This window comes from Nyctibius grandis, chromosome 20, assembly GCF_013368605.1.
Source record: "Nyctibius grandis isolate bNycGra1 chromosome 20, bNycGra1.pri, whole genome shotgun sequence".
In the NCBI taxonomy this organism is placed as follows: Eukaryota; Metazoa; Chordata; class Aves; order Nyctibiiformes; family Nyctibiidae; genus Nyctibius; species Nyctibius grandis.
In genome coordinates, this window is record NC_090677.1 from 3303331 (window position 1) to 3318541 (window position 15211).

The 15211-nt window shown below is 47.5% G+C and overlaps 2 protein-coding genes across 8 annotated transcripts in view; one reads left to right on the forward strand and one right to left on the reverse strand.

Moving 5' to 3' along the window:
- Positions 1 to 1254: 1254 nt before the first annotated feature.
- On the reverse strand, positions 1255 to 14648 carry NUDT13 (nudix hydrolase 13). 5 transcript variants are annotated; one of them, XM_068416600.1, is made up of 11 exons: positions 14501 to 14648; positions 12969 to 13112; positions 6551 to 6662; positions 5533 to 5672; positions 4773 to 4880; positions 4311 to 4417; positions 3274 to 3399; positions 2935 to 3046; positions 2486 to 2605; positions 2140 to 2294; positions 1255 to 1562 (listed from the first exon to the last, which is right to left on the reverse strand). In XM_068416600.1, exons 3-11 carry the CDS (start codon positions 6631 to 6633, stop codon positions 1368 to 1370), a joined length of 1146 nt encoding a protein of 381 aa, XP_068272701.1. In that variant the 5' UTR covers positions 6634 to 6662; positions 12969 to 13112; positions 14501 to 14648; the 3' UTR covers positions 1255 to 1367. The 5 variants fall into 5 exon arrangements, with proteins under 5 accessions (XP_068272701.1, XP_068272700.1, XP_068272704.1 ...); XM_068416599.1 differs by lacking the exon at positions 14501 to 14648 and adding an exon at positions 14152 to 14243; XM_068416603.1 differs by lacking the exons at positions 2486 to 2605; positions 14501 to 14648 and adding an exon at positions 14152 to 14243.
- Positions 14343 to 15211, forward strand: part of P4HA1 (prolyl 4-hydroxylase subunit alpha 1) — a 35856-nt gene continuing 34987 nt past the window's right edge. For all 3 annotated transcript variants that reach the window (XM_068416597.1, XM_068416595.1, XM_068416598.1), the window contains exon 1: positions 14343 to 14467. The gene's annotated coding sequence lies outside the window, so the exon portion shown is untranslated. The remainder of the gene's footprint in view (positions 14468 to 15211) is intronic.

Genomic DNA, 15211 nt, shown 5'->3' on the forward strand with positions numbered 1-15211 from the left:
CAGAGTACATTCTTACCAGGATGACTGACAGATCGAGTTCACAAACATGAAAGACATGCTCTGGCACGTGGGTTTTATTGACTGAGAGTGAGTAAGGGTGGAAAAGGTGTTTGCACATTCCACCATGGCCTGAAAGAATTCCCTCCCAACCTCCTAAAGTAAAATTAACTCTGAGGAAACAGAGCATGTCTCAGCGGTGTGGAAAAGCTGCCTTTTTTACTTATTCCTCAGGTATCATGACTCCAGATTTTTACGACTGCTCAAAAGGTCTTTCACCTACAATGAATCCTAATGGTGGCAGTCTGATACATTCTTGTTCCCTATTCAAGTATCTGTACCGATGGCTTTGCAATCTTGGCAGTTGAACTCTGACCAAGCAGGCAGAAAGGACCATCAGCCTGAATCAGCAGCAGATCAAACATCCTTCCATCTGACTCATTTACCAAGCTTTCTTTGCCCAGAGTGTTTCTTTGTCGCTCTCCCTCCAGAGAAGTGATACCATTTCATCAGGCAAATGAGACCAGCTCTCCAGGCAAGCCACAGACTGTTGGCACAGGGTAAGAGGCATCGTGCCTTTCAGGATTGTTCTCTGTCGGAAATGCAGTCCTTGCAGCAGTTCCTCTCACCTTTGCATTATCTGGGTTCCTCTAATATGCTTATATGTATGTTTTGCTCTTCCACTCTCTACCACCAGATAGCTCTGTTCTCTCTTCCTTGGGATGGAAGTGACACTGTCGTACTGCTGGGGAAAATGGTGCCTCTAGAGATATTTTTAGTTGCTCAGATATCTCAATGAAGTAGGAGCCCACTTAACATTTGAAAAAAAAAAAATAAATAGGATGTTTTCTATGAAACTGGAAGATTGAATGGGAAGGGAAACAGAAGAAGGGGAGAGCATACAGGCAGCAGCTTTGTTCCTGTTTTTTTTGATAGTTCTTCGAGATCCATATAAACGTGAACACTGAAAGGTACCACTGTCCCTTTATTTTTTTCTGGAAGAATTGTGCATTTGATATCCATCCAAGATGGATAAAATGGAGCAAAATGGGACATAGGTGCCAGGGGCTCACCGTTCTGTTGCTTGCTGGGCAACAGCAGCAGCTGGTCACAGTAAGTTTGATGCTTTGGGACTAAGAATTTTCTTGTACATTTACTGCAAGTCATAGGATCTCAAAGGTGATCCGCTGTACGTGGAATTGTCTGAGGATGAGCAGTTTAGAAATGGCTTTGTAGGTCTGTGTATCTACGACTGCCATCAGCCTGGTGCTATCCTCGCTGTAACACAGACTTTGCCTTCAGTAACTTTGGAAGCTTTTGGATTGAGCTTTCATAGTTCTGGTAGAGTCACAGACTTGATGAAGTCATGCCTAAGCCGGCTGGGACGTTTGCTGCTTAACCCACTCACAGATCAGCTGGCGAGCAATGGCCTGTTTGGGAGGGAACCAGGGTAAAATACTACCATCGTCTTGCTTTGAAGAACTGGGCGGTCTCTTGAGACCCTCCACGATTTCCTCCAGGCCAAACCAACGGGCTGCCTCTAGTTCCAGGCTGTTCATATTGATCTGGAAAGAATTCAGAGAGTAACAATTCCTTAAATCAGGTACCTTAAAGCAGTACCTGGCTTGTTCTTGCACCCACAAAGATCCTATGCTAGAATGCCCAGAGTGCTTTATCCCTACCTGAATTAAGTGCTGATGCCAATAGAGGAAAGGACATTACCACCCACCAGTGCTTGTTGGCTTGGTTTCCTTAGGGAAGCCACTAATCAGGTAGCCCTACTCCATCATGGTATTGGTCTGCAAAGTACCAGTGGCTGAGTGCAGTAATTAACATGGCAAAATCTGCATGTTCTATGGCAAATATGATATTAATACTAGAGAGTACCTCCTCTGCAAAGTTCACAGGAAAATATATAGGGGTGGTGGGTTCTGGACTTGTATATATACAGTGATCTGTGCAAAATCCGGCACGTTGCAACAGAAGATGTGATTATTTTGTTCTTCACTTGTAGAGAAAGCTGATGGAAAACTACATTTAGAGAGCTGCTGAGGCTCTGCAAACTAAAATCTGTGGACTGGAAGAGATTTTGCTATGTAACATGGCCAGCGAAATGCCTCAGGGGAATATGAGTCTGCTCACCTCAGCCTGCTGTGCTTTCACCAACGCATGACAAGCTATCATTAAGCAGCTGCTGGGAAAGGGCCAGTGCTGAGAAGCTGAGTACCAGAGTGACTCCACCTCCAGGCCCACCTCTTCTGCCACCTCTCGCTGGACTGTCTCCTCCACGCTTTCACCTAGAAGCAACCAAAGTTAGGTAAGGACAGCCTGGCCTCAGGGCAGCAAACAGTGGCAGAGAAAATGTAGGCACACTCATTTCTGAGGTGTTCCAGCCCTGACTGCTCACGCAAAAGCAGGAGCTCCGACTGTGCTGACCTGGAAGCACTTGTCAGCAGGATGCTCAATTAAATTTATCAACAATGCTTACCTCCCTTAGAGGCATCAGAGACATTTTTGGCTTTGTCTATATACAGCTGGTGGATAGAACAATTCTGCCTCTCTTCATCATTTCCCTTTTTAAGCCATTTTCCCTCCTGTAACAAGAGGTCTGTAGTTCTTCTTCTGAGTCATATGGCACTAGACACAAAATGGATTAAAAAAGTATCCAGGGTTCTAACCTGGGGGCTTTTATACTTGTGTTTACCATCAGGGACCACAGCAATTGAAATACACCCATAATTCCCATTCTCTTCAGATACATTCAGCTATTTTGAATTCTGTCTGAATAACAACACTGATCTATTTAGATGCAATGTGTTTTTGCCCGATAGCACCGCTGTGTCTGTCCTCTGAACAGGCGTTTGCTTGATGTCCCATCATTCCGCCCCCACTCCCTGCAAGTCCGAGGCGACTGTGCTGGATGAGAGACCGCCTTACCCATGTCACAGAAGCCTGACAGAGCGGTGTACATCCCCTGGGGAAAGGAGGGCTGTCGTGCGAGGAGGCACCGGCTCCCATCAGACACCAGGATGATAACCACTGGAGACATCTAGCAAATGCATCAAAAAGCAAAGCAAGGAGTTCAGAACAAACGAGTAAGTACAAATTGTTGCTTTTCCTAGCAAGGGTCACTGGATGAACACTAACGAAAAAGTACCCAGCTACATGCAAAGCACTCCTGCTGCCTTCTACACGTTCCCCTCCCTGCGACCCAGCAGCACTGGCTTCTCGCCACAGAGACCCTGTGTTGCTTACCTTTGCTGTTCAGGTGCTCACCTGCGGATAGTACGTTATTCCGCTGGCATGGCAGACACGCCTGCTGCCAGCTACGTTTTTCTGAGTGGGCTGCCCGGTTTTGCTACAGTACTGGTGGGAATCGTGCCACTGGAGAAGGGAATGGGCCTGTGAACACCAAGAGAGAAACACAAATCTTTATACCTGGGGCAAAGAGATGGTTCAGAGCTGTCTCCCTGAATGATGCTTTGCTGTCTTCTCCCCAGCATGCAGTCATGTGGATAAACTGATTATGTTTGGAAGCCTCAGAAAGGTAAATTATGTACGGGCATTGCCTTGAAAAATGGCAGATTCTGCAATCAATGTTTCATGCTTCTTGCTTTAGCATCCAAATTTGAGCATGTTCAGGGGAGGTGGGGAAGAGTTGTTCTTTATTGGGATATAATGAGAGTAGTAGTGGGAAATGAACTATTCTAAGGAGTCTCCAACCCTGAATCCCTTCTTGAAAAATAGATGAAGCACCACAAACATTATAGAGCAGGAAAAGAAACATGAGCTATTTCTACTTATGGGTCAGGAGAGCTGATTTCACACACAGGTTTTGTCTTAGGACTTCCAAACATAGGGCATCCACCGAGTAACAGCTTATAAGTGAGTAGTTTTAAAAGAGCAGCTCTGAGAGAAGATCTATAAGTTTGTTCATGAAATTCAGCTTGCCTAGAAGATTACAGAAAACTAGTGCCTGATGGTTGTTAAGCTGAGGATGAACTGGGATTGCTGTGACTACTGATAAGATCAGTATGTTTCATGGTGGACGTACAGCAGGTTGATGATAAATGGCTAATTACTACCGTCATTTTTAAGCCACTTGTCTGTTTCTCTTTCCATTGCAGCTTGGTTTTGGGATTGCAAATTTGGGAAAACTGCTGTAATTTATAGTGTGTTTGTACCTAGGTCACTGACAGTGTACAGTAGGTACTTCCACAATATGTGTGAAATCATAAAACAATATGAGAGACAAGGAGAAGGGTTGATGTTAGAAATCGCAGCTTCTTAAAGTAAAAAATCCTGTACGATACCGAAGCCAGCAAAGGAGAATCTTTCTCATCCACCACGAAGAGAGCCTTTCGTAAGTCAGTAAACGATCCCTTGAGTTCAGACTCAATGACTGATTTCTCCAAGGCTCCTGTTTAAAAAAACAACAACAACAACACCTCTTTGATCTCACAAATTGCAGTTATTATCCCAACTTTACGCCCTTCATTGTTCCGGTATACAATTTCTGGAAGTTGCCATGGAAGTGACATCACATCAGTGGTAACATTCCCAGATGTTAAGTGACCTGCCAGCAGCCCACCTTCACTAACACAGGCACAGGAACAGCAGTGCAGTTCTGTGGCTCTGACCTGCCACGCTCACCACAGCTCCTACAGAGACTCAACCGAGTCCTCTTTGGCAGTAAATGTTCACCCAGCAAGGACTAGGGATGCTGCCTAGGCAGCACCTTCACCTCTGTGCATCATCACGTGTGTCATCCCAACCTAAATCCAGGGCAAAGCGTGGTATGTGCTCGTCTGAACAACCGATCAGCACCGACTTCTCTATCCACTGTTCAGTCTCTTTGAATTTCTCCAGGATCCTTTTCATCTCTAAAGAGCAGGGGAAAGGGGAAGAAAAAGCTGTGATGAAAACCAGTTCATACAACCATGATGCTCCCTCTGGATCTTCAAGGCATACGCAATCTCGGCTGAAGGCAGGGTGCTCATGTGAGAGAGTTGACCAGACAAGTGGTCCCACCTGGATGGACACCAAAAGTCTGTCTTTCCTCCTAGCTGTTGGAAGTTTTGACCGTGTCAAGCTAAAGATGCAAATGTTGTAATGCTTGGGGAGCAGCTGTCCGTTCTGTTTCTGTCCTACACCAGCCAATGCCTTTCTCTCAAAGGAAAATTTTCCTGCATTATGCCAAATAACCTTTTGTCAGTTAGACCTTGCTTGTTTTCCTGCCAGCCCTTTCTCTTCAAAAGACATGGTTCCAAATGTTTAAAACTGATCATCTCAAAACAGATCAGATAGATGTTGATTCCGTACGTATGTGAAGAGCATGAGCTTGTGTCCACATGCCAAGGTTTTAACTCTAAATAGTCTTTGGTTGTTGACAAATAGCGTGCTGCATAGAGCAGGATGTTCCTGCACAGCTTTATAGATTTTCAACTCCCGTGTAAGGGGTTGCTTATTGCAAATGACTCTGTATCATTTCAGCTGTGTGATCCAGGAGGTGTTTCTTTCCAGACACCTGCTTACCTGCTGCGCTGAGATGTGGAACCAAATATTTCTGCCCAACTTGCTGCAGTAAGGGGGCGAGATTGTGAAAGAGGTAGAAAGTTCCTGAGGTCTGGGCTTGTCTACAAAGGCTATTGTCTTCCTTTAGCTCATTTAAGTATCTGCAGTGAGAAAAGAATTGGGAAGGTGAATTCAAGATCATGTTGAGATTACCTGTGTTACGCTTTTATTTTGCGCAGAGCAGGGGAGCTGAATGGACAGTACAGATTTTATGTATTCCACATGCTTCTAGAGTTTTCAACAGCTGAGTCTACCCTTTGATGGGCTGTAGCCTCTAGCGAAGGTGCTGTGTGGCAGAAAATACTGCAATTCTTAATACCACACCAGTAGCCTCAAGTCTTGGACATCCGAGAAGATCAGTAACCCAGTCTCTTAATCCAGGAGGTCTGCTTTATAGACATGATCAGTTTTGTGCAGGAAACCTTGATCTTCCCTTTTATCCCCCCAATCTGGATGGCTTTAAGTCCTCTTTGGCCAGGCTACTGAGCGCTTTGGATGTTGAAAACGCTTCCCATCAGGCTGCGTGTGTTACTGCAGGGTACGTTCTACCTGTCCCACTGACGTGAGGGGTGAAGACCAAGCTGAAGTCTTAGGGCTCAGCTGGCTGGGGCCTGAGTTGGGAAAAGCAATCATTGGAAAAAGGGTGTCAGGATGTGCTGCTTTCAAACTGTTTGAAGTAGTATTTAAAATGAGGTGAGCAGCATGACTTCAAGTCTGCCTTGTATTTTAAGAGATCTTTAGCTAGGACAGCAAGCATAGGCATTCATTAACAGAGCTCCAGCCTGAGAGAACCAGTTCTTATCAGTGGTGAAGGGAGCAGAGAGGTTTTGACTGTTATCATTTACAGAGCTCGCATATTGCTGAACTGTTCAAAGATTAACCCCTGGGTTAGATTTAGGTAGGGCTGCTTGTGACAGCGGACACAAGAGTGCCAGACTCTGGTCTTCTCCCCGTACACAAGAATCAGATGAGAACTTACCTCATTTTTCTAACGTAGGTGGAGTGTAACCTGCAGAAGAGAGAGGAAGCTCTTCTGTACACAGCTTGATGAATGGCAGCCATAACCAACACCTCCAGGTAGCTGTCTCTGCCTAAAAGGAGAAGCACAGAATATAATGCAGCAGCCCTACAAAGCTAAGTTTGATTTAAAAGGTGCAATAACCCACTGCTACCAGAACTTTCCCTCTCTGTCTGCAGAATGCTGGCATCTGCTTTCTAAAATTATCACTTTGGTCTTAGTCTCTAGTCTAAGATCTAACACGTCAAACCCAGTTTCAGGCAATTTTTAAGACTATTTAACGATACCTCAGTTTGTTTCCATCTGTGAGCGAGCACAGGTCTTAGAGAGATTGCTATAAGAATAGATTCAATGTTCCTGTCCTAAACTCGTGTATCCCTTGGGGAAAAGAGCAGTGAAGGTGGCTGCTGTCTTGTTTGTTGCAATGGCCTCAATCCAAGTGAACGTCCTATTGCAGCACACAGTAGATCTGTGGGAAAGGCAGCGATGTCAGAAGGGAATGAAAGACAAAATATCAGCTGTGGAAGAGAATTCCTGGAGTTAGAGGACAGACAGCGGTTGCAGCTGAATTGGATCATCTCCAGCTATGAATGTTTTCTGTGCCAAAGGATCCTACCACATTTTCAGCTCAGGCAGTCACAGGCTGCAGTTTGAACTCTGCTTCAGGGTGTCAGAAAATAGCCAGGAACGCTACCATCCCTAGCATTCATCTGAAACAAAAATGAACTATGACTCATAATCCTTAATGATTATTTTGAATATTTCACTTTTCAACCGTAGAACTCAAAGCCCTTTAAGGAGGAAGTTGCATTTGCTTCGATTTACAGAGACATAAGCAGTGCCAAAGAGGAGTCTGTGAGTCCTTCCTTTTGGTAAAGGTCAGTGATGGCTCCCGAGCCCGAGTGGTGCCTGAGCAGAGGCTCCCGTCTGTACGTGGAGGCAGTTTCTGTAGCCGGCAGTGTGGAGGCTTTGCCTTGCGCCTTCTGACATCTCTGCCCCGGCTCCCTCTTTCCCACTGTCTCAGCTGAGGGTGGCCTTCACCGGGATGATCCCTGGGGAGATGGAGGAGCCAAGCCTGCTGGGGAGAGCATCGGCGTCCCTGCTCGGCGCTCCAGCCGCAGCAGTGGGAACTGGGCACGCTGCCACGGGCTCGGGCAGACGCATGCGAGGACGAGACCATCGCAGACACCGTGTCTGAAACAATTCTGTGGTGCGACGATTACGTGTCCGTCACTTCTCCACCCCCACGTCTCATAGCCTGGCGTGTGAAAATCTCCGGCGCAGCAGCCAGAACTGAAGCGAGGAGTTTACAAACAGCTCTGCACTTTGCTCTGGAATGAGCAGCGGGATGTGACCCGCTGGGGACAAGAGGGATAGCTTGTACCTGGAACGATGAAATGCAATGTATGCAGGCGTTTAACCCCCTCCTTCCCAGGAACAACAATGCCAGATGTTGGTTAGGATCATTGAAAACATGGAGACAGTGAAGACTTGATCTCGGGAGGCCAGCCCAAACTTCCCTGTCTTGCCTGCAGCTCCCACCTACGCTGCACAGCCGGCACAGCTGGCTCTAGGCCTGTCGTTCCCCAGAGGTTTTCCCCACTTACTGCTCTCCGTGCAGAAGGAGGGCTGCCTCCAGCAGCAGGGAATGGCTGTGAGAGTCCCACGTTGACCTCGGTGAGAAGCACCGCTCTGCAGCAAGCAGTGAGCAGCTGGCTGCCTGGCTCCCAGTCGCTCTTCCCTCACTGGGCGTGCTGGGAAATGTAGTTCTGCACAGGCTGCTCGATGGCTGACTATCTGCTCCGGAGTTTTATTAACTCCTGGAGTTAGTGAGGCTGCCTGAGAGTAAACTCTTTTTTTTTTTTTTGATTCCCCCACGCTTGCTTCATTCTATCAGAAACCTACATGCTGTATTTTGCCAAACAGAAGTTATGAGAACAATGCTACTGCAGTAATCTCTTCTTAGCAGAGGGTTTGTTCCTGCTAGTTTATTTCTCTTTTTTCTTTCTGCTTTTTTTCTTCCAAGCGTCTCTGTTTTTTGTATCAGCAACGTAAGAGCATTGTTTAAAGTTAAGGACCATATGTCCTCAAACAGGAAAAGTATGCCAAGAGCTGTATATATCTAAAGGACGGAGCTGTTTAGTGTTCAAGCACCCAGACCCACAGCTGAATTTGCAAGTGAATAGCTCTGATTAGAAAGCGTGCTTTGCCCAGACAGATGTCAGAAAAATGACAAATTATTTTCATGCCTTTATAAGTGGACAAACAGATTCCTCTGAAGTACTGAAAACATTATTCTGGGCTGGAACCTACCTGCCTATATTTAGCACAAAGAGAATTTTATAAACATATGAAAGTAAATGTTTTCAGGGCAGCCTTTTGCTTTTTGGTCATGAATTGAGACGTTCTAATCGAGAATTCACGTCACATCATTTGAGAGCATAGCTTGTAAAAATAATAAATAGAATACGCAGGGAAATAGCACTCTTGTTACCAGCGTTACTTACAAGTTTAGATTTAATTATGCTTGACTGCTATTTGTGTGCTTCCTGAAACAGAGCAAGCCCAATCTTATTAATCCACTAGGCTAATTGCATTAATGGACAAAACACATCTTCCCTTAATAAGATAAAGGATTGAAATATAATCTCTAAGGGAAGTATCCACCCTGCTGTTAAAACAAATAAATGGATTTATTGACCCTAACTGCCCCCAGAAAGGGATCTTGCAAGAAGAGCTGGTTTTAGAGGGAAGCAGCTGGGGGAGATATTTTGGACCTCAGATCTTGGGACAGCCTCTCAACCTTTTTCAGCCCAAAGCAATAGGTCACTTGGTAAGTGCACCTCTATCCACATGAAAGATGAAAGGCCAGGGCATTATGCTGCAGGGTAAAGACTCCTTTGAAGGCATTGCAGTGCTTCAGCCTCTCATTGCTGCTCTATGCAGCTGGCAAAGATCATGGATTAGCCCAATCGTGTATACCTGGCCTCTGTGCTGGGTGAAGATACGCAGAGAAAATGAGATTAGAGTAATTTCTGTGACTGATCTGACCGGTGGGAAGCTGTGCAGTCCATGAGAGATTCCTTGTGCCTTCTCCAAGGGTCCATACACCTGCTTGTGGTTGCACATAGCCCAATTCCATATTTCTGCAGCACATAAGCAGGGGAGATGACTTTGAAAATAACAGAGGCTTTCTCATCATTTATTCATGTAATTATTTAATCTGAGGAGCACAAATATCAATTGTCACTTTAGCACTGAGTTGCTTCTTTCTAAGTATTTTTGAGCCAGGCTCTGAGTTGTGTGAATTGCATCTATGAGCTGTTATTTGTCCCCTGCAGATACTGTACTCCGTGCGAGAAGCTATCCTGTGAGTGAAGTGAAGGCCTGGTCATACAAATGCATCTCTGACAGCTTCCTGTAGCTTACTAATTTGAGCTTTGGCAGGCCACCAGGGGAAGCGAATCCCTGAGACACTCCTCATGCAAGAAGAGCAAACAAAAGGAGCAGGCAAGGAGGACACAAGCAGTGGGAACAAATACTTGTGATCTCTTACATGGACAAGATGGCAAAATAGGCAAATCTTTGGTCCTGTGTTAAGATTTTTTTTTAAATCGGGGTTTGTAAAATACTTATATTGGTATTAGCAGTTGGTAAAAGATTTTTCAAGCCAGAGAAGTGGCTGGAAAATGTAATTCTAGGCTAATAATTATTATAATAGTAATCTTGCTTTTTCTTGCTGTTCTGTTTTGTATCTTTCCAGCTGCCCCCAATAAGCAGAAACAAGCATTAGAATTGCTAACAGCTGGCCCTTGCAAAACAACTGTTAATTGCTTTAAATACATAAAACTCACAAACTCGCATTGAAAGTTTATGGTCGGGCCACAAGAAACCTCTTGGTAAAAAAAAAAACATTTTTAGGAAGGGACCAAGGAAAGACAAACCACTTCTTTAAAGAGCAAGTTAATGAGTACTTTTTTCCTCTGTCATTAAATTTTAGATGCAAACTAACCAAATCTGGCCTTGCTCTAAAGTTAGACTTATAGTGTATATTAGGTATATGAGGGACTCCTACAGTTTCTCATAGTCAGGGTGGGGACCTTGAAAGAAAGCAGCTGATTAATTTATTAATTATATTTAATAATTTGATCCTGCTGATTACATTCTGTGCTCCTAACACTTGCACAGGTGTAGAGGAGACACTTTAACATCTGAGTGACCTTTTAGTAGGATTTGCTCCTTTCAGCTTACTGGGGTAACGTGTGTGTTTTGTCTTTTCCCCTCCCTCCTGCTGTTGGTTAGGGAAGATCCTCAGGCTCTGGTACTGACTTGCTGCACAGAGTAACTGATGATAGGGTCCAGCCTCTTGACTGCAGGTAACGACTTCATTTTGGGAGCAGACTAGCACCGTTTGATGAACGTGTGTGAAACTAGGTGAGGCTTCATCGCTTTACAGAGGGTAAACCTAAATGTTGATATACTTTAAAAAGCTAAGCAGTACTGTGAGCTAACTTGGTATGATATAAAGATGACTCGTTTGTGTCTTAAAACACTGCATGCAGGTCACAGCCTGTCGTCTCCAAGAGGATACTGAAGAATTGGAAAAGGTTCAAAGAGGACAACAAGCATGATCAAAGGCTTGGAGTACGGCTGCTGCGAGGAACTAGGTAGGCTCTGGTGCTTCAGCGTGTGTTAAGGGCTAGGGACTGTTTGCTGTCGCATCCCATGCAGGAACCTGGTTAATCAAATCTAACTAGCTGGAGCCACGTTCCCAGTGAACAAACGGAGGGGGTTTTCCATGTCCTAAGGGATGGCACAACTGCTAGGTAAAGGATGTTGTAGATGCAAAACAGTTCTAGCTCAAGGGAGGAGAAATAGAGGAGAAATACTTAACAGAGAACTCTGTTGAGGGTTACTAAATAGATGGACCACATCAGACTGAGAACATCCCTGAGTTAAAAGTGTTTGGAGGCTGGGACAGTACTCCAGGCAGCATGGGCTAAACGAAGCTTTGGTGTGGGCCACTACAGTTGTGTTCTTAGGAGGCCTCTTGTGCTTCATTCTTGGTTTAGATAGACCTTTCTTTTAGTGTCCTTCAGCTCAGGGCCTATGGAGTGCTTTGACAGGATTGCTCAGAAAAGGAAGCATGTTGTTGTGCTATAAAGGAGTCAATGTTTCTGCTAGAAAACACCTAGGGCTCTGCAAATCCTAAAGAAAGTCTGAGATCCACTTGTTCTGCTGCAGTTCTCTCTCAAGAAGCATTCCTGTTGCACTTGTTCTTACAGCTAGTAAGTTCTTAACAAGGTGCTGACATAACAAATTGCTCTGCCAAGGCCTGCTTGAAGCTGCCCAACCCCATCAGCATTTGACAGCAGGTGATAATGCACAAGTTCACCATAGAGCAATTCACAATCTTTTAATGCAGCTGGAATGTCAGTGACTGTGCTGGGGGTGAGGAAGGCAGGAGAAAATGCGTAAGTGCTCTCTACCTAACCGGCAGAAAGCACCAATAAGGAGCAGAAGCAGATTCATGGAGCAAGACGATGCCATGACTATTGGAAACAACTCTTGATTTGATTGCTTAGTAGATGCCGAAAGCCTGGGCTCCTTTTAGTCGAAATTTCTTTGCCTTCAGCCCCACGCTGACCAATACAAGCGAGCCCCCTACTAAACTTGTTGTTGTTCTCCACTGCCTTACTCTCTAAAAATATCTGAATAGTGCAAAAGATGATGAGAAAGCAGCGAATCTCGCTAGAAAGGATCTGAATGCCTCTACAGTGCGTGAAGTTTTGCCAAATCTCTAGAAGCTGCTGTTAAATCTCTGGCTAGATGTTATGGACTCTTTGGATAATAGGGCTTTAACTTAGATGCCTCAGCTAGAAGCTTGGATATCGTTCCAGTGTTTCCTGCTAGTTGTAGGAGTTGTATTTCTGTTGGAAGACGACCAAAATGAGAGGAAAGGAAGGCTTATTTTTTGACGGATAGTTCCACTGAAAACTGGCCTTCTTCCCGCTCTGGCGCAGCAGCACTCGCAGTACTGGTGATGTAGTCGGCTGTGTGGACGCATCTGTGTCCACATCTGGACAAGAAATTACTAAATTCACTTAATGTTGTTGTTTGTTTCTCATGTGAGATATGTCATATCTCATAGTCTTTCCCAAAACGGGGCATAACACACAGTGTTGTGATGTTTGCTCTTCAAAAGACATTGCTGAGGTAACAGTTTAAGTATGGAGAAGAAATCCTAGTTATGGATCATGCTGCAGCCTCCAGTTACCTCTTACCAATGAGGTGGTTTTAAGCCAGTTGAAAGTAACCCTGCTAAAGAATGCGTGTTAGGGGATTTTGACCCCAGTTACGTCTTTGCCAGCACTCTTACCTCTTGTTGTGAAAGCTTTCCAGCTCGGGGTGACCAAAAACGTCTGTCTTAAAAGAAGGAAGATCCAAATGTCTGTCTTAAAAGAAGGAAGACCACAGGCTGGCTAGGCTAGGAAGGAGTTGATTCTTTATTTGAAGCCCATATCTTAAAAAAGAAAGGAAAAATTGCTTATGAACATCTCTGATTCTAACTTCATCGCTGGAACTACAATGAACAAATAACTAGTTTATTTATGAACTCCTAGAAAACCAAGAACAGCCAGCATAGATCTGTCATGGCAAGATGCTTAATGCTTAACATCCAAGCAGCTTAATAACTTTTGTGACAGCCAAGAGCTCTTGCGAGCCAGAGAGGGGTGACGGAGGTGATATACTTTGTGATAGAGCTTTTGATATTGCCCTGCAAGGTGCCTTTGTGATCAGCAGAGTTTAGATGAAAGCCCTTAAGGAGAGGATGCTGCTTCAGAGATGGCACCTGAGGAAGGTACCATCAATCTGGAAACATCTTCACCTGGGCTTTGCAGGAGGAGACTAGTGGAAGTATTGGCTACCAGCAAGGACTTGGATGATGGAACAGAAAGTACGCTGTGAAATACAGCAGATGACACCAGCTGGAGAGCGGGAGGTGCGAGGTTGGTTTAGAATCAAAATTATCAATAGAAATTAAAGCGCCAGCCTGAGATAAATGAGACGAGACTGGGTGGGCGTTAGGTGGGCGAGCAGAGGAGCAGAGCTGGCTAGCCAGCCTGCTCCAGAAAGGAGGATCTGGGCAGATTCTACTGAACTGTGCATCCAACATGAATCACCAACAGTGTTGTGGTCAAAAAGAGCAAATGCCGATGGGAATGTCTGTGTCAGCTGGGAGCTGTGGGAGCGATCCCCTCCTCGCCGGGGCTGGCGAGGGGGGGGCCCTGGTGTGGGCTCTGCCTCCACACCTCTCCTGGGGGGAGCAGAGGGGCGCTGCCGGGGCTGGGAGCGGGGTGGCACGGTCCCGCAGGGCTCAGCCACCCTGGCAGCGGGGCTGCAGGCAGTGACCCCCGGCATTTTAGGCCTTTTCTGGGAACTTTTACCCAAAAAATGCCACTTTTGGCTTAATACTGCTCACAGTTTCTATTGTCCTGGCGGAGGTTCCCGTTTTCATCGAATTTCTTTCCCCCGCTTTGATTAAAAAAGAAGAAACTCACGTGTTTTGCGTGTTCCCTTGCTGGTGGCCACCAGGCGCTGCGGGGGGGCCACCGAGCGCTGCGGGGGGGTAAGGGGGGACCCCCGGGCCGCGCGGCCGCGGCGGCGCCTGCGCAGTGGGGGCGGCGGCCGCTGTGCCCGAGCTCACGTAGCGCGCGGGCCGCCCTCCTCGCGCGGGACGGGGCGGGGGGGGCGTGGCCTGCGCGCCTATAAAGGCCTCCGCGGGGCCGCCCGCGCGCGGTGGGTTACGCCCCTGGGCAGCTCGCGGCTGCCGCTCGCCGCCGTCAGCCTCCCTCAGCCGCCCCCCGCCCCGCTCAGGTGAGGCCCGGCCGCCCCCGCCCCGCTTCCTACCGGTACCAGTGGGAGTGGGTGGGTCAGGGGGACGCGGCGCGCCGTGAGGGGGAGCGTCGGGATCCGGGCGCGGCGGCGGCGACGTGGGGCGGGGGGTGAGGGCGATACGTGGCAGCGCTCCGCCGGCGGCCCTCCCGGTGAGGGGCCGGTGCCCCGGCGCTGCCGGCCGTTACGTAACGGGAGCCGGCAGCCTCCGGAGGGGGGCGGGAGGGCGCCGGCGGGCAGGGCCGAGGCGGCCCTCCCGGGGCTGGGAGACTAGACGGTGCCGCCTCCTCGCCGGAGCCGCGGCCGTGCGGCCCGTTCCCAGCGCCCGGTGTTTAAACGTGGCCGCGAGCAGCTCGGAGCCCCCTCCACGCCCCCGTCCCGGTTCGCCTCCGGGGGTGCGCGCCGCAGGTGGGCTCCCGGTCCCGGCCCGCTGGCTGCTAGGCACCCGCCGGCGCTCGGCACCTCTCCAGCCGGGGGGCGGCTGCGGCTGCTGCATCAAAGGGAGCCCCGTGCAGCGGGGGGGGCCGCCTGTGTGTGCTGCCCCGGGAGCTGAGGAGCTCGGGTGGGTGAAAAGTTGCTTTGCACAAGCACTGAAGGGGCTGCGCCGGTTGTCACACAGCGTGTGTGTAGTAATTACATCGTGAGGAACGAGGCTTACCAAGATTTCCCTCTTTCTGCTGCTTTGGGTTGGATTCAGCCAGTTGCACGATGTGAAATTTTGCATCT

Bases quoted from the DNA above. Each gene is read 5' to 3' on its own strand.
- NUDT13 (XM_068416600.1), bottom strand. From the start codon at position 6,633: ATGGCTGCCATTCATCAAGCTGTGTACAGAAGAGCTTCCTCTCTCTTC. The intron at 4,881-5,532 runs GTAAGCAGGTGT...CCTGCTCTTTAG, and splicing joins TCCACATCTCAGCGCAGCAG to AGATGAAAAGGATCCTGGAG. The intron at 3,400-4,310 runs GTATCGTACAGG...TGGTGTTCACAG, and splicing joins ATTCTCCTTTGCTGGCTTCG to GCCCATTCCCTTCTCCAGTG.